At 37.7% G+C, this 17,565-nt stretch overlaps 3 protein-coding genes across 13 annotated transcripts in view; 2 read left to right on the forward strand and 1 right to left on the reverse strand.

Annotated features, from left to right (window-relative positions):
* LOC308402072 (metabotropic glutamate receptor 2-like) overlaps positions 1-3,571 on the forward strand; it is a 29,412-nt gene extending 25,841 nt beyond the window's left edge. For 2 of the 3 annotated variants that reach the window (XM_080890653.1, XM_080890654.1), the window contains exon 6: positions 1,966-3,571. In XM_080890653.1, the coding sequence (XP_080746779.1) occupies positions 1,966-2,039 (74 nt within the window). In that variant the 3' untranslated portion in view covers positions 2,040-3,571. Of the gene's footprint in view, positions 1-1,932 lie in introns of all 3 variants that reach the window. The other variant, XM_080890655.1, reaches the window with a different exon arrangement.
* Positions 3,572-3,720: 149 nt separating this feature from the next.
* rrp9 (ribosomal RNA processing 9, U3 small nucleolar RNA binding protein) lies at positions 3,721-11,181 on the reverse strand. 2 transcript variants are annotated; one of them, XM_080890657.1, is made up of 15 exons: positions 10,979-11,181; positions 10,748-10,842; positions 10,537-10,649; positions 10,388-10,455; positions 9,275-9,316; positions 9,050-9,176; positions 8,802-8,926; positions 8,599-8,691; positions 8,337-8,437; positions 8,120-8,254; positions 6,641-6,703; positions 6,391-6,536; positions 6,071-6,150; positions 5,902-5,975; positions 3,721-3,901 (listed from the first exon to the last, which is right to left on the reverse strand). In XM_080890657.1, the coding sequence occupies exons 1-15, from the start codon at positions 11,060-11,062 to the stop codon at positions 3,799-3,801; spliced, it is 1,449 nt and encodes a 482-aa protein (XP_080746783.1). In that variant the 5' UTR covers positions 11,063-11,181; the 3' UTR covers positions 3,721-3,798. The 2 variants fall into 2 exon arrangements, with proteins under 2 accessions (XP_080746783.1, XP_080746782.1); XM_080890656.1 differs by having other exon boundaries at positions 6,379-6,536.
* A 169-nt stretch (positions 11,182-11,350) lies between these two features.
* Positions 11,351-17,234, forward strand: LOC308402964 (uncharacterized protein). 8 transcript variants are annotated; one of them, XM_080892143.1, is made up of 7 exons: positions 11,392-11,431; positions 11,846-11,858; positions 11,961-12,135; positions 12,223-12,379; positions 13,762-13,934; positions 14,180-14,408; positions 16,518-17,234. In XM_080892143.1, exons 1-7 carry the CDS (start codon positions 11,407-11,409, stop codon positions 16,718-16,720), a joined length of 975 nt encoding a protein of 324 aa, XP_080748269.1. In that variant the 5' UTR covers positions 11,392-11,406; the 3' UTR covers positions 16,721-17,234. The 8 variants fall into 8 exon arrangements, with proteins under 8 accessions (XP_080748273.1, XP_080748269.1, XP_080748266.1 ...); XM_080892146.1 differs by lacking the exon at positions 11,392-11,431 and adding an exon at positions 11,451-11,636 and having other exon boundaries at positions 11,961-12,076; XM_080892147.1 differs by lacking the exon at positions 11,846-11,858 and having other exon boundaries at positions 11,351-11,431; positions 11,961-12,076.
* Positions 17,235-17,565: the final 331 nt, after the last annotated feature.

Consider the following 17,565-nt stretch of genomic DNA (forward strand, 5'->3'; position numbering starts at 1 on the left):
GGACTACCAGATGGTCTTTAGCTCAACATGCTAACATACACACTTTATATGGTAAATATGAATATACAGCCAGGAGATTTAACACAACTTATCAGCTAACATGGCTTTCTCCAATATTAAACAATCAGTCTACGTAAAACTTGGAGATTATTTAATTTGTAGACGAGCACAAATGGGCTGCAAGCTGAAAAATCTGTTGTTTCAGGATTTGCCCATTATTTTAATTGGCCTTTTTATTTTTAATTTTATTTATTTATGATATTTTTTTGCATATTTGTCACACTTCACAGGAAATAAAAAGCCCAGTCAAACCAACTTGGCCCTGTGTGAAAGAGTAATGCTTTATCGCATTGTTCTTGCTGCCAGCAGTGTTGGTCAAGTTACTTGAAAAAAGTAATCAGTAACTAATTACTGATTACTTCCCCAAAAAAGTAATCCCGTTACTTTACTGATTATTTATTTTCAAAAGTAATTAATTACTTAGTTACTTTTTAAAAACACGATTTACAACCTGAATAACTAATAAAGCGATAGATCTTTCAGCCCACTTCTACTTTTTCTGCATAATCCATCATACAAAATGTAATCAAATGGAAAAGTCTCTTTTTTTTTTAACTTGTTTTATCAGTTTTAATCTTTTAACTTTATGCATCAAGTAAAAATTTAATTATATGCAACATTCTCTGACTTGAAGAAATTAGTTTAACATTTAAACCTATTTTCTGCACATTCCAGCACAAAAAATAAAATATTTTTTGTGTTTACACTCAGTCTTTCAAATAGTTACAAGTAACGCGTTACTATACACGTTACAAGTAACGTGTTACTGCCTAATCTCTGGCTGCCAGGGGTGCCAACACCAGTTATTAGGTTTAGGGAGCAATTACTTTTTCACAGCACTGTAAATGAAATATACAGTACTGTTTAAATTTGTGAGGTGCTGGCAGGCAAATAAGAATATGCCTGTCTGTGTTCTTTCTAAGCTGAGATACCCTTTTCCATACGGATAGGGCATCTTACATAATTAAAAAATTAAGTAAGTATTACAAAAAAGTAAGTAATTAAAATGTATAAGAATCACAAAAGTGCTTCACAATAAAATCAGAAATAAAACTGGGTAACAGTTGACAGTTTCACTGTGAAACTCAGATCAAAATGACAGCATTGCAGTAAAACACTGAAATATCATTTATTTCATTTTTTTTTTTAAATTTATTATTCTTATTTAGTGGAACATGGGTAAGAGTGAAGAAATTTCTATATAATACTGAAAGGTTTTTCCTGCTTGTTTCTGTAGTTTTGCAGCATAGCTCTGCAATTAATAACCATGCCATTATGTTTTTCTTTTCATTTTGGGTAAGAGAAAGTCTTATCTGAAACCAATTAATAAACTGACTATGTTCACAGACAAAAAACACATTAAATATATATGAGACGTTTACATGGTTCTATAGTGAGCGTGCCATTTACTCTTTTATAGCTGGGAGACCTCACACTGCTTTTAGTCCAAAAGAAAAGCTGCGCATTAAAAGGCTTCTGACACTTTATGCTTTATCTCGTCTCTTAGACTAAAGTGATTTCTGTTGTCAGAAAAAAAAATGATGTAAGAAATAAAAAGTATTTAATTGCTGCAATTAAAAGTAGGAATTCAACAATGTAAGGATACTGTCTGGAAAATAGCACTGTAAGCTGTGATGGATTTCTGGTTGCAGTATTTCACATTGTTCAATTATAGCTAGTGATGAAGCAACCGGACAGAAACTGTATTGTTTTGTAACATTTTATGTGCAAGTCTGTATAATCGTGATCAGCCAAATAAACTTCACAATAAAAGTCATGCACAAAAAGGATACCTCAAAATTGTACTTAAAGACAGGGTGCCTAATGTATTTGGACCACTTGCTCCTCGCAGCTTTTATCTCTGGTTTGCAGGAAACTCTAACATCACTGCTTTTATTCCCTCAGGATCAGCCTCCAACTATGTGCCAGCAGTTTGCAACGGGCGAGAAGTGGTGGACTCCACAACATCCTCTTTGTGAAAAACATTCCTCTCTAAGCAGAAGCAACCATCCTGTCATCAATCATCCTTCCATCCAACAGAGCTGTGTATGACAAAGCCCCCATGGCATCTAACATGTTGCAGAGAGATAACTAGACTGACAGTGGCAATGGTAACTCTAACTGTGAAAGCGTAACGATGTTCTTACAGTGAGCAGTATGTATCAACTGTAAAGCCTTTTTTTTTGTATAGATTTAATATGCTGTGATCTCCTTGGTTTACAGATAGATGTGATTAAATGCACCGTGCCTTGTCCTAAAGAGTCTTGTTGTCAAATGGGTGGTTGTGAAGCAATAGTGTTATACAAAAACAAAAGGCTGTTCTTATTGTGTTCTTACAGTGCTGTGAATATATCCAGATGTTTAGACATTGACAAAAAAATGCTTTGAGATAAAGTTAGCCCTTCTGTTAAGCAAAATGTGTGACTAACTATAGTGAATGTGATGAAAACTAGGCAACTAGACAACGTAAAGGACGTGTGTTAATGTAGACTGGTATAGCAGTGCGTGCTTACTTGTAATTTATGTAAATAAAATGTTCTTTTTTAATATTAAAAGATCAAATTCTACTTTGTTTGGGTTCCCACTTTCAGTCAAATTCAGAGGAGCTATGCACAAGAATCGCAATTGAGATCTGGATGCGTGATTAGCCGATTTCTGCCATTTCAGTAAATTTTCAGTTACCAAACTAGTGCAGGATAGCTGTTGTTTTAATAGTTGAGTACCTGCAATTGTACATGGGGGAAAAAAAAAGTTCACACGAATCCTACATTTACACATTAAATGCGGACTGGCGTTTTAGATGTGAAACTGTACCCACTGTCTGCCTGCAGCATAAATAGAAGTGACTTTATTAAAAATTTAAATGTTATTGTCTGCATGTTTAACTGTGAAAGAAGATGATACTGTTTTTTCCCCCCTATATGGCATACAAAATTAAGAGTTGGATAATAAAACGATTCCTAATGAAAATGGCATCAACATGTCCACCTGGGTCTAAGTGGACACCTGCAGGATGACTGAAGATGGTGCAAATACCAATTCTTGGTAATTCTTGGTTATTATATAACAATAACTGTCACTGACATAATGTCACTAGTCAACAGCTTGCAGTCCCTGAGGCTGGTCTGACAAATCACTTGTATAATTAAGATTTTGTGCACTTTCCCTCCTGTAAATACCAAGTAAATGTCAAGTAAAGTAAAAGTAGAAATAAGCTGTAAACCTTTTTTTTCCCTTATTACTAAAAGATGCCAATATACTTTCAATTACATTTTTATGAGATTCAAATGATATGCTGGTCTGCTACCACCATATCTATGATTCACAACTTTTGATCTGACTCCTCCAATACCCTACACACAGAAGCAGTCATCACTTTTCCAGACACACTTACAGCCTAACTTTCATAGAACATCATGACACTTCAAAACTTTATGATCACAAAATAGAACCAGCAGTCTTTTTTCCTCTCCTACAATTCAGCCTCTTCACACTTTATTTTTATGCAGGGATGCCTTACCAACAATGCTTTGACTTCTTCACTAAACCAAAAGCTGTTATTGTCTTTTAATAACAAGAGGAATCCACAGACAACTGTAGAAACAGATACTGTCTGGATTTTATTTTTTATTTTTTAAAGTAAGTAAAGAAAAAATAAATAAAATTAAAAAAATCCTGAGATTTTATTTTTTATTTTTAGATCTTTAATTTACAAAAGGAAAAGCATTTAACAGTTTTCTATTCAGCGCTTTTAGTTTCCTCTGGATCAGAGGGTTTCCTTTTAAGAGGAATAACATAAATTCCATTCTTGGCTTCCTTTAGTCTCCACCATCGTCCCAATCTGTAAACAAAACAAAGATTTATTTACAAATCATTATTTTAACACTAACAGTTCACTGAAGATTAATGATTAACCACCATATGGATTGTTAATTAAAAAACAAATAAGGAGGGATGGAGTAATAAAACACTGGAGAAATGGTTTAAATCTGATATCTGGTAACAGGTCATAAACATTTTGTATTAAACGATCACCACAGTGAGCTTGAGGCTTTCAGAAGAAAAATTGAGGATGGTTTGCCCACTCAATAGAAGACTGCAAAGAATTTCATCATCTATGGTACATTAAAAATCAGAGATCCGGAGAAATCTCTTTGCGCAAAGGTTGAAAACCAGTAATTAATGTCTGTGATCTGTGTGTCCTCAGGCAACACCGTGCTGGAAACAGACAATTCTGAAGTAGAAATCAATGCACAGGCTCAGGCACACTCCTGAAAACTGTCAGTTCATTAAAACTCTAGCATGCAAAGCAAAAACCTCGAGGGAATAAACAGTGATTGAGAAATGCAGAAGCTGTCTCTGAGCCCGAGCTCATCTAAGATGGATTCAGGTAAGGTTAGAAAAGAAAAAAAAAGCACCTCTCCAATGCTCCAATAAAACTTTTTTGGAAAACACGGATATTGCACCTTTGGAAATAAAAAAGGGTGGGGGACCACCTGACGTGTTATCAGTACACAGTTTAAAAACACTGCTATAGAGCAGTATTAATGCACACAGTACGAGTAACCTGCACATCTTTGGAGGCACAATTAGTCTGACTGACATATCAGCTAGGCCATTTCCTGATCCCGAGGTTTTGGTATTTATAATGACTGATAAACATTTACAAAGTAAAGAAAAGACAAGATCCCTTCAGATAAGTCATAAGTTTTGATTGCAGATGAAGGCAATCTGTAACTTCCCTATAAGCAACAGCTGGTCCAGAGAGCAAACGAGTAATTGGTCAATACAGGTATTAGTCATAAAAATCCTATCTGTCGGACAAGGTTTTGGATTAATTAAACTGTACTGTAGAGAACAGTTCGCTCTGTGGTAGCTGGGATAATCCCCCCTGAAATGGATAAGTGGAAGAGATGGTAAATGGTAAAATGGACTGATTCTTATATAGTACTCAAAGCACTCTATACAACATGCCACATTCACCCCATTCACACAAGCACCACCTTGTATGCGTCTAAGTGCTTAGTACCATTCACACACATTCATACACCAATGGATGAGTGAAGACTAGGGGCATCCAGGGATCGAACCACTGACCTTCTGATCAGTAGATGACCTGAGCTACAGCCATGAGTGGGTGGATGGATTTACTATAGAGCAGCTCAGACCCTCCAGTACACAAGAAAGCATTTTGGATATCAAATTACAATAATCACTGTCAGTTCCCCTCAGCAATTTTCACAGTGGTCAAGTTTAACACTGTTTGTTTCATATGTCAATACAATCAAAATAAAGAAAAAAAAAAAGAAAAAAAACAGTTCAGATTTACATGTCATTCTGTAAAATCTGTAACTATGATCGACACACCAAAACAAAATATCCGATCCACAAAAGTTGATTTTGTTCATCTGGACAGATTTTCAGTGGGAGAAATGCTTCATCACTCATTCAAGTGACTTCTTCAGTCTCAGCTGACTGCAGGTTTCCCCAACATGAACAGAATCATCTTTTGTGGATTTACTGACCTGGATGATTGAGCATGCATCAAGACAAAATATCTGATCCACTTGCACATTTTATTTTACCTTGCATTCAGCTAAACTGATCGAAAATACTACATGACAAGTGTGACATTATCCAACATCATACTTCCTGGTTACCTTCAGTTAGTAACTGCATAACTATATGAATGAGGCCAAGTCAACCTAAAAATTCTAAAATGTTAAAGATGGATTAACACTGCCACCTAGTGGATGTTTTGTCCACTAAACATGAACTTGTGCTGACATTCATTAGTTTTCAGGAACTTTAGTTTCTATGGAAACATGAGTATAAATGTACCTGTGCTCCTGTCCAACTCCTGCAACCAAGAACTGACCAGAGCTTGAAAACTTCAAACTGTTGACGAAACCAGACTAGGCAGGAAAGGAAAGTAGAGAAAGAAAATAAGCATTTATGCAACTTATTATTATTTATTTATTTAAATGAGAGGAAAGGGTTAACTGCTTACCACTGGTACACTGAACAGAGGCTGAAGCCCACGATAATTCTGGCCACATTTCCACACATTAACCTCTGAGTTGTGGGAACCTGCAAGGAAGATCCGTTGTTATACAAAGCCAAATGACGACAGCTTACTTAAACACCAACCTAGGTTGATGTATTACTTTGATGTCCTTTTCATCAGGAATGAATTTATTACTTGCACTGAATACATCTGCATTCAAACAAATCACTCGTAAAACACTTTATTTACATTATCCTGCGAATAAAAACGGGTCCATGTGTTACTGAAAAGCACATGAAGAGGTTTCTCACAGCTATAGGCACCTGAGGCAATAGTATCAGAGTTCTGAAGTGCCGCCACTGAAGAGACCCAATGAGGCTGCTCAATCCCTGCATCACCATGGCAACCGTGGGCCCGTTTCACTGTGCTGAGAGGTTTCTTCTTGTTGACACTCCAAAGACACACAGAGCTGAGGTTGTCAGGAAATATGAATGAGTTAGTTCACACTATTACACACCGAATAAATAAAAATGGAGAGAAAGAAACTGAATCAACATAGCAGCAAATTATTACCCATCATCTGCTCCTGTTACCATGTGTTCCTCATTTATGAGTTGGATACAGTCAATTGAACCCCTTAATAAAAGACAACAAAATCAGAGTTGTCAGTCTCACTGTATGCTTAAAGAAAAATAGACTATAAACAAATATGCATTTATGAATGTGTACATCTATTAAAAAAAATTAAAAAAATCAAGCTGTGCTGTTAAATTTTCAGAATGAAAATTACTCCAATACATCTAATATCAAAAGATTTTATATAAATCAACCAACAGACATGTTTAATGGTAGAGGGACAATAAAACCCACGCAGCAGTCAAAAAGGTAGTAACAAAGGTAGTAACAAAGGTAGTAATAATTTGATTTCTTTCATATTTTTTCAAACTTTATATGAGAGTATAGTGCCAGCAGCAGAAGAGCAAGATCATCCATGAGAAATTGTGCTGATTTTTGGCCATTTTTGGTTGCTCCCTTATTTCCCTAGGGGTTGCCACAGCAGATGGGATCTGCGTGTATGATTTGGCACAGCCAGATACCTTCTGACACAACATTTATCCAAGCCTGCGACTGGCTCTCTGAGTAGCATGACTCTGGGTTTGTTTGCTCTCCGTCTTGAACTGAAGATCTTTTGCATGTAAGGTTAATGTGTTAACGACTACACCACCGAGCCACTTCTTTCTTCTAGTGGTTTAGCTGACATTTGCAGTGTCCAAAAATAATTTCCTAATGGTTTCTAATTTTAAGATTTATTAATTTATTTTTTCAGGCCAAAAAAGTAAAATGTGATTGGTTCACAAACAGTGCTTGTGAACAAATCTGCGTGTAAACCATGTGTATTAGCACAATATTTCCATATTACGTTTTCTGTTTTGGTCAATATTTACCCTATTCCAAAAGACCATAGGTCAAAAATGCTCAAATTTAGAATTAAATACAACACTATAAAATATTAAATTGCCTATAAAGAACAAAAATGAGAATGTGTAGACTTTAACATTTTTCATATATACTAGTTATCTTATTTTAACTATTTATTGCATATGCTGAAGAATATGGGGTTTTTTCAATATTTGAAATAATTTCTCATCTGAAGCCAACAGATGAGGTGCACCTTGCTATCCACTGTCTTCTCTTTCTTACATTCTGCTTAGATTCCCCCCCACACCAACTACAAAGTCAAGTTTTAACTTGAGCTAGTTTGTCTTTGGGGAAGCAATCTTCAGCATACTTGTCATTCCAGCCAAGCATCGCTTTTTCTGTTTAAAAATAAATAATAACAATTACCACTCCTGTGGAAACACTCTGGCTTCATTCTCAGGTTCTCTTATTTCAGATGGTAATTTTGCATATATTTTTAATGCAGACTATGAACATTTCTGTGCAATTATTAAATGCTTTTATATGAATCTTAGAAAACAAGCAAACAGACAAAGCACCTGAATTTGTGCACACTGGTGAGAACAAGCAATGCACAGAAGTCAAGAGACTCACTCATGGCCATGGAACACCAGCTGAGACTCTTCAGCTATCTTCCACACCCGTACAGTACCGTCCCGCCCTCCTGCAGTCACACAGCGCTCACGGCTCAGGCTGTCCAGTCCTGTGATCGAGTCCTGATGGCCAAAGCTACAGGAATTTACAGTCACAGTTAATTTCACACACTAGAGCCAAATGAATGTGAGAAATTATTTTCTGATTGGTCACTCACAGAGTTTCTACATATGCATTCTCATCCACATTCCACACTTTGATTGAGCGGTCATGAGAGGCGCTGTACAGATCATGAGTCCCCTTCCTGAATGAAAGGCCCTGTGAAGGAAAAAGAAGATTGTGTTATAAGAGAACTGCAGGTATCACCAACGTACAGCTGAGATGTTAAAATGTCAAAATTGTAGCCAACTAGTGAGGGGGGAAAAAAAACAAACAAACAAACAAAAAAAACCAAAAAAAAAAAACCATCAAGAACATACCGACACAGCACCTTTGTGTCCTGTAAATTTATACAAATGTTTACACGATTCTGCCTCCCAAATCATGATCAGGTTGTTCATGTCTCCAGTGGCCTAAAAATATGTAAACAAAGACGTTATGGTCACACTTTGGTAAGAAAGGTAGAATAAGCTGGATTCCCAAAATTGGTAAAAGCAGGAATTGCTGAGGAAGAACTACTCACCAAGTACTTGCCATCCGATGATATGGCCATACACAAGATGTGGGCTGTATGTCCAACATGGCGATCCTCTGTACCCTTCCTTCCACCAGGTATTGTATGTATTTTTTTACCACTCTCAACATCCCCTAATAAGAACATTTCCAAACATATTATTATTAAAGTATTAGCCTTCACAACTGTGAAATAATTTGAATTTATTTTCACGACAGGAGTTTAAAAAAAATTGTAAGGATTAACTATACACTAACATTTAATGATGGAGCAGTCTTTGGCAGCAGAAAAGATGTACTTGTCATCTGGAGTGATGACCAGGCACGTAATTGGAAGTTTGTGTCCTCTGAACATCCTGATCTCTGAAGGATCTGGTGGTATGAGCTAAAAACAAGCAAACAAAAAACACACAGAAATAAATAACATTAAACTTCTTATTAGACACACAGCGGGATTAAAAGGATGAAAATTCTGATAATTACATCTTTGGCGATGAGCCGCTGGAGCTTTCCTCTCTGTTCAAGCTGATGGGAGAAGGAAAAAATAAAATAAACTCACATCCACAGAAATATCAATATTATAAACACAAGTCCAGCAAATCAAGTACAGTAAATCCAAAAAAAAACAACAAAAAAAAAAAACAACAGTATCAATGAGATACTGTTTTTGATGTGATCAAGTACAACCAAAATATTTCTTGCATCTGATCATAAGATGTAAAGCTGCAAATTATTAAAAATTACTGAACTGTAACCCAGAAGACCACATCAGCATTTTTACATCAGTCATTATTTAATTTAGAGAAAATTGTCTTGTGAAACTGAAACTAAACTGTGGCCTAACTAAACTTTGAAAAATCATGGGAACATAAAAAACTTTATTAAGATTTGATTTAGACATCTGAGTTGAATCTATGCCATAGGAATGTCATAACAGCAAACCCCTCTGAAACTCTGAAGTGTAGTCTACCTCTATGTTGATCAACCTGTTCAGTACTGTCAATTCACTCATCCAAGTGACTTCTGAAGAAGTCATGTCAGTCTTCAGAGACTGAAGAAGTCACTTTGATGAGTGACAAAATGTTTCTCCCACTGAAAATACTACGTCCAGATGAACAGAATCAACTTTTTGGAATTGAGAGCATAATAATTATTGCCAAAATATAAGGACCCACAGATACCATCAAATGTCTGCCTCAAGTAAAAAAAACAAACCAAAACAAAAACAAAATACTGAGCGCATTTCTGCTACATATTCAGGAGGACTTGTGTTACTGCCGAGCATAGAGAGATCGATTCATACAAAGGAGCAAGGGCAAATCGACCAGAAGTGAAAACTCAATTAATGACAGGATGAATGGCGTTCACAACAGCATGATCTAAGGAACATCTGGCCAACAGGCTCAACACTTTGTAATGTTAGGTGTAGAGTTGGCAACACGATATTTTCATTGTGAGGGGACAATCTGAGTAAATGTTAGTACACAGAGACATAGCTCAACACATGAAACTGGCAGTGTAATAACCAAGTCATGTAAGGTACCCTGGTACTACAGCTACCATTTATTAAACGGGCTCACATAGGAAATGTCTTACCACTTCTTCTTGAAGTCTTCCCGCAATTAGATCTGTCTCAAAGGAGGCTTCTTCTGCTTTATTTTCCTCTGAAGATAAGAAGAATTCTTTTCATTCATTCTGGAATAATGAATTTTAATGTTGTGCCTGTGTAAATGACACAAGTTTACCTTCTTCCTTGAGCTGCTCCAGGTAAAGTTTAGCTAATCTCAGCTTCTTCTCCTGTGGAGTCTCCTCATACTCAATCTGCTCGGTGGACTGCCTTTTCTTTGGCGCTGTGGCACTGGAAAAATCAAATTATCACAAAGATCATTAAGACTCGTGCTTTTATTTAGAGGCCAAAGGCTTGTGATTAATGTATAACCCCCACTGAAAACGCACCTCTCCGTCTCTGAGTCGCTGGAAATCTCTTCATTATATTTCGAGCTCGATTTCTTCGCTCGTAATTTGCCTTTTCCGGTAGGATCCACATCACCCTGCGAGGGGGAAAAAATACGATGTATCTACCACAAAAGCGTAAATAAAAGCGTTATAACAACAGTGGAAACCAGTTAAGAAGCCACGAGTGAACCCTATGGTTTAGCTTACCCGCTAACAGTTCAATTCACCTACCTTTCGCTTCGTGCCCGCCGTATTTTTCCCCTTCTTGGCAAACTTGGGGTTTTCTTTTGTTTTTAAAAAGAATGATGAAGACATGTCGAAACGCAACAAGCAGCGTTTCAAAACTGACAACAGTTATGCAGCGTTAACTCTTCAACTTTCTCAAGCCGCAAGTCAACATTGAACCCACATGGGTCGACTGCAACCAAACTAGGAAGCTGAGATGGGCCGCGAGCGCACACTGATTGGCTAATTGTCACGTTCACTCTAACATGTCCCACCCTTTATTAAAATTCTGGATTTTAATTGGCCCGTGTAGGAATTTCGATGAACAGGAAATTGTGCTGGGGCGAAATACTTCCCTCGGGGAATAAGTTTTCGCAGCTTTGTTCCGCACATAATTGTAAAAATATGCATTTGACAAGATGGTAATCCCATAAATGTGCGCGCCACACACAGTGGAAGGTAAACGTAAGATTAGTATTTCACACATATTTAATCGAAAATGTTATGCGCGGCGGTTAAAAAAAATCCCTAATTATATCAGGATCTATGTACTGTACTACTGCAGTAGTATTACTACTTCCTCTACTACGCAGTATTTCCATGTACTGCACTGCCTTTGTCTTCAGTGACTGTGTTTACAGTTTGTCGTTGAGCTCAACCTGAGGTGAGGTTCCTCTAAACTATCGCACAGTAAATATCACGTGTATTTGAACATGTTTTGAAATGCAGTTTGCATCACTCATTGGCTCCAGCAGCTGGAGGCTAGTAGTAGGTAGGAGGAGGGGGGATGAGACAGCGGGAGGGGGATGCAAGCTTGACTGCAAACCTTTTTTTGTCTCTCTGTTTTTGCATGGGGGAGTTTAAAACGAGCAGAGATCGTCGCTGAGTGAGTGAAAAAAAAGAAAAAAGTTTGGCTCCAACTTTGAGTTTGTCCTGTGCAGAAAAGCAGCAGCACTTGGTGTGTCAACGTGCTTTTTACTCTTCCCAGATTGTTCACCACCATGCCACCCAAGAGAGACGCAGGTGCGACTGCAGCACAGCCACCCATTAAGATGATAAAGATCGATAACGTTACAGATGCACAAGAGTTTGGCTGTCATTCAGGCGAGGATAAGTTTAGGCTCCATGAAGAGGCCAGCTACTCACCTTATCCCAACAATGACGTGAGAGTTCATTGTTTAATTATCAGAATAAGTAACTTGTGTATAACTTGGATTTTTTTATGTGTTCTTTTTCAACTCTTGTGGCAGCTTGACACTACTGAATTTGATGAAGACAATGTTGCAAGCCCGGGAATCAGAACAGACACCATCAGCCTTCTCATGAAAATAGAGCAGCTGCAGGCACAACTGAAATATGAACGCAGATGCAGAATTTTGGCTGAGAGAGAGCTGAGGGAACTCAAAGGTGGGTGGGAAAAATTAACTAATCAATCAATCAGTTAATTTATATCCTTTAAAAATACTGTCAGACCACATTAATATTTATTGTAGCACACACATTACTCTAACTAAACCTAACTGGTTTAGATGCTACAAGGACAAATCCGAATGAGTCATCCTGCATTTCTTTGTATTTTTCTTCCTGGGAGTTAGACCTTCTTGTAATTTTTTTAAAAAGTGGAAGAGCAGGAAGCTCTTTCACCAAAGTTTTTCTTTGGTCACTGGTTGCTTTTTCACTCATTTTCAGTTGAGTTCTTATACTTGCCAATTCCAAGGAAATCCTTTGTCTTTGTTAATCCACTTAAGACTGACCTATGAATCATTCAAGCATAAAAAGGCACCCAAGTGAGGAGACGAATCAGTGTTTTGACTACACTTTCCAGACAACTTAGCAAAGAGTTCATTTTAAATTGTATCTTTGTTACTAGCAGCCTGTGGCGAAAAGCATGTAATTTGTTCCCATTTCTTTAGTTAAATGAACTGAATATGCCAAAGATAATTTATGTTGATGGGCATAAAATTGTATTTTTGTACCATCATGGTAATTCTCACAGAGCTATTAGCTTAAAAGTTGGTACATCTCAACATGGTGGGAAGTGTGTCCTTATAGAACTTGTGGAGAATTTGTTCTGGATAAGCAGAGGACAAAAGAAGTGTTAGAAAAATATCTACAGTATGTGAAAGTCATGTCCTTAATAATTAGGAAAAAAGCCAGAAAAGATCTGAGGAGATGCATCTGGCCTTTCAGTTGATCCATCTACTGTTCACTGAAGCCTCATCACAAACAGTCTCAGCTGGAGGGTGGCTGTCAAGAAGCCATGCGTAAGGAAGGAAATGGGTATGGAAAATTTGAATTTGCCAAACTTTTGTGAGCAGAAGAACAGCGAGGTACCATTTGGAAAATTTCTGATTGGCAACAGCTTCATTTTTTTATACTGACAGTGATTCCAAACACACAGTCATGGATTGGCCTTGACAGAGCAAATATTACTGAAGCAGTGCGTGACAGAGAAAACAGAAAGAAACAAAAGGCAGCCAACATCCAAAGAAGAGCTTTGAGCTTCTTTCAAGAAGCCAGGAGAACTTTTCCTGAAGATTACTTAAGGGAATTTCTTAACAACAATGACAAGAACAGGGCCTTATTAAAATTTAAATGTCAAATGTTGAGTATTCGTCTGTGTAACTGTCTAGTGCATTGATAACATGTGCGGAAGGAAAAATTGGATCCCGTCAGTCTTTTTAGTTTTCTGTCTGAGTTTATGCTGTAAACATAAAATGAAATAATTTATCTGATGAATATCTTCACCATGTGTCGGATTTACTTCAGTGGTTTGTAACGTTTTTCAGAGATGAACACTCTCATGATGCAGATGAGGCACACGGCACATGAACTGCGGGTCACCCTGGATCATGTTCTCCACGGAGGCGAAGGAGCAGTTGCGCCACAAAACTCTGATGAGACTATCTCTTTCCTGACTGAGCCTGAGGCAGAAATGAGAGCGCTTCATAATATACCAGAGGTCAACGCTCCTGTGTGCTGTAGACTTTGTACTTTCTTTGTATAACTGAGTTGGCAGATTGATCAGTTCATTAACATTTTGTTATCTTAGAAGAAGTTATATGTCATTGGTGCTCATTTGAAATGTTCATTGTTTTTAAGCTCAGGCAGGCTAGCACTAATTTGTTATTTTATAAGTGGTTAATTTGGGATCAAACACCAATGAAATGTAATGTTTTTATAAAAGATATTTCTTTTTCTTTGTAGGATGACCACAATTTCATCTATCTCTCAGAGAATCTTCGAGTGCCAAAAAATCTTTATGAGCGCATTGCAGAAATTGCAGACTACAAGAAGTACACTTCAGCCCTGCTCATGATACTTTTTGACAGAGAAACGCTGGCCACCCACTCTCTGCAGGGCCGTAGGAATACCTTTACGGGAGAGGATTGCCACAAGCCACAGCTCCCACCTGAGATTTTGAAAAGTTTAATCGGTAAATCAAGGAACACTAAGGATGCCTTAGAAACATTAGCCTTCTTTGTAAATGCTGTATATGGTGATTGAAAAAAGTGTTGGCCCCCTTCCCGATTTCCTATTTTTTGTATGTTTGTCACACTTTAACGTTTCAGATCATCGAACAAATTTGAAAATCAGACAAACATAACACAATTACACAATTAAACACAAAATGGAGTTTCTATATGAAGATTTTTATTATTAAGAGGAAAATAATACAAAACTACATGGCCCTGTATGAAAAAGTGATTGCCCCCTAAAACTACTAACTGGTTGGTGCCGCCCTTAGCAGCAACAGCTACAATCAAGCATTAGCGATAACTGGCATGCCTTTTGAGCATGAACCACCTTTTTAAGGTCATGCCACAGCATCTCAATCGGATTTATGTCAGGACTTTGACTGGGTCTCTCCAAAGCCTTTATTTTGTTTTTCTTAAGCAATTCAGAGGTGGACCTGCTGGTGTATTTTGGATCATTGTGCTTGAATAGTGCTTCAGCTTGAGGTCAGAAACAGACCTTCTCCTTCAGGATTTTTTGTAGACAGCAGAATTCTATGGCGTTATTTTTGTGCAACTATTCTGAGCGCACATAAAAAGAGTTTGCAGGTGCAAGTGTTGTATTTTGAGGAGAAATTTATTTTGAGCGAAGAAAAGCTGAATTTGAGTGAACAAAATTCATTGCTGCGTGCAAAAAAATGTGTTTCAGTGTTTGCGATTATCCACACACACACAACAGCAGCCCCTCTCGCTCAGTTTTTGCATTTGCGCTCGCTCGCAATGTGTTGCTCGCGCTCTCAACATTTCTGCCCGTGCGCGCTCAGCTTGGATTTTTTTGCATCCAAGTCTGTGATTGGCTGGTTTTGTGGCACAAATATAACGGTGTAGAGAAAGAGTTGAGCGCGCACGGGCAGAAATGTTGAGCGCGCACGGGCAGAAATGTTGAGCGCGCACGGGCAGAAATGTTGAGAGCGCGAGTAACACGTTGAGAGCAAGCGCAAATGCAAAAACTGAGCGAGAGGGGCTGCTATTGTGTGTTTGTGTGTGTGGATAATAGCAAACACTGAAATACATTTTTTTTTTTTGCACGCAGCAATGAGTTTTGTTCACTCAAATTTAGCTTTTCTTCGCTCAAAATAAATTTCTCCTCAAAATGCAACACTTGCACCTGCAAACTTTTTTTTACGTGCGCTCAAAATTTTTTTTTCCGTGCGCTCAGAATAGTGGCACAAAAATAACGCCATAGAATTCATGGTTCCATTTATCACAGCAAGTCTTCCAGGTCCTAAAGCAGCAAAACAGCCCCAGACCATCACACTGCCACCACTATATTTTACTGCCAGTATGATCCTTTTCTGAAATGAAAGATGAGATGAAGATGCAATGGGACACATGCTTCTAAAAATGTCAGCATTTGTTCTTGTCAGTCCACAGAGTATTTCCCCCAAATTCTTGAGGAACATCAAGATGTTTTCAGGCAAATATGAGCCGAGTCTTTGTGTTCTTTTTGGTCAGCAGTGGTTTTCTCCTTGAACTCTCCCACGGATGGCATTTTTGCCCAGTCTCTTTATTATTGTTGAATCATGAACTCTGACCTTAACTGAGACATGTGAAGCTTGTGGTTCCATAATATTGTCCTGGATGAGTCATTGGTGTGCTCTTGGAGTAATCTTGGTAGGCCAGTCACTGCTGGGAAGCTTCACCACTTTTCCAAGTTTTTCTATTTGTGTGTAATGGCTCTCACTCTGGTTCACTGGAGTCCCAAAGCCTTAGAAATGTCTTTGTAACCCTTTCCAGACTGATGAATATCTCTGACTTTGTTTCTCAAGTGATTTCTTGATTCAACAGGTCTGCCAGTATTCAGGCCTGGGTGTCTGTAGTAAAACACTTTCCAAAACAATGATTAACAAAACAAGAATCATAGTAAATTTGTGATTTAACAAGAGGGGGCATTACTTCTGAAACAGATCTGAAACATAGAGGTGTGACAAATATGCAAAACACTAGAAAATCAGGAAGAAGGCAAACACTTTTTCACACCACTGTACGTACTAATTTGATAACCAGAGGTTTCTGTTTCTTTCCTGCAGATCATGTGGCAGCCAAGTTCAGTGTTGACAGCAGCCAAATAAAAACCGCAATCCGCACAAAGTTGAACAATGAGGATAAATTATTGAAGAAGAGACTGGGGTTGGGTAAAACAGAAAACAGAGCTAATGCTGAGCAAAGCTTTTGCCAAGATGCCTCGCTTCTGCCCGACGACGGAGCAATGACAAGTGACTCTCAGTTATAGTCCTTCACCTCTGTCTTCATCCGTTGGTCACACGTATTTCATGTCTGATAGAAATAGGTCACAGATTGCCTTTTTTATCCACTATAGTTCATTCAGCATTAAAATCTAGTTCTTTATTTTTTAAGAATGATAAGTATTTATATTTTTACGTTGACAGCAGTTAATGTCTGTTAGATTGTTTTCACCTTGAGTGTCACATGGTGTCCACACCCAGACGTTCGATAGCGCTATACACTGCCACATATGTAATCATTAATACTGTAAACAAGTGTTCTTATTTAGGTTTTCTTACTGTATTTAAGAGAGTGGTTATAAGTTAATAACCTTTTAAGCTAGAATCAGTCAGTCAGCTGACCTTTACACGTGTGAGTAGGACAGGGATCTCACTTTTGCCCTGTTGTTCATTCCAACTTGTGCATTGCAGGTAATTTCAAGGTATACTGTATGTGATAACTGTTTCAAAATGTTTGTCATGTGTTTTCTGTGCTTCACTCTAACAAACAATAAAGTTTTGCAGCTGATATTTTTTCAGTTATTTGAATCTTTCTTCCATCAGCACAGTAACCTACAGTATTGTTTCCTCCTCAGCCAACAGATGTCAGTACTGACCCCTGTTTCCCCTGTTGTAGTATTGATCTACTCCGCTGAAAGGTGACTGTTACTTAAGTAAACAAAAAAAGAAAAGAAAGAAACTCGGTTAACTAAATTAAGGAAGTACTGTGTGTTAAATGGTAAATGAGTCATTACATTCAAGCAATACACCAGTGTCCTCGTTCTCTGGAGCTATGAAGGGAATAGAGGAGCAAGTGTAAGAACAAGAACAGTGTGTAACAGTCACAGCCACA

This window comes from Rhamphochromis sp. 'chilingali' (genome assembly GCF_963969265.1).
Source record: "Rhamphochromis sp. 'chilingali' genome assembly, chromosome: 9".
In the NCBI taxonomy this organism is placed as follows: domain Eukaryota; kingdom Metazoa; phylum Chordata; class Actinopteri; order Cichliformes; family Cichlidae; genus Rhamphochromis; species Rhamphochromis sp. 'chilingali'.

Excerpts from the sequence above, each read along its gene's own strand:
- rrp9 (XM_080890656.1), bottom strand. The coding sequence starts at position 11,062 with ATGTCTTCATCATTCTTTTTAAAAACAAAAGAAAACCCCAAGTTTGCC. Across the intron at positions 8,438-8,598 it reads GACACAAAGGTGCTGTGTCG|GGCCTTTCATTCAGGAAGGG; the intron begins GTATGTTCTTGA and ends TTTCCTTCACAG. Across the intron at positions 6,151-6,378 it reads TGCCTCAGGTGCCTATAGCT|GTTCCCACAACTCAGAGGTT; the intron begins GTGAGAAACCTC and ends TCTTCCTTGCAG.
- LOC308402964 (XM_080892140.1), top strand. The coding sequence starts at position 11,407 with ATGTGCGCGCCACACACAGTGGAAG. Across the intron at positions 12,380-13,761 it reads AGAGCTGAGGGAACTCAAAG|AGATGAACACTCTCATGATG; the intron begins GTGGGTGGGAAA and ends AACGTTTTTCAG. Across the intron at positions 13,935-14,179 it reads CGCTTCATAATATACCAGAG|GATGACCACAATTTCATCTA; the intron begins GTCAACGCTCCT and ends TTTTCTTTGTAG.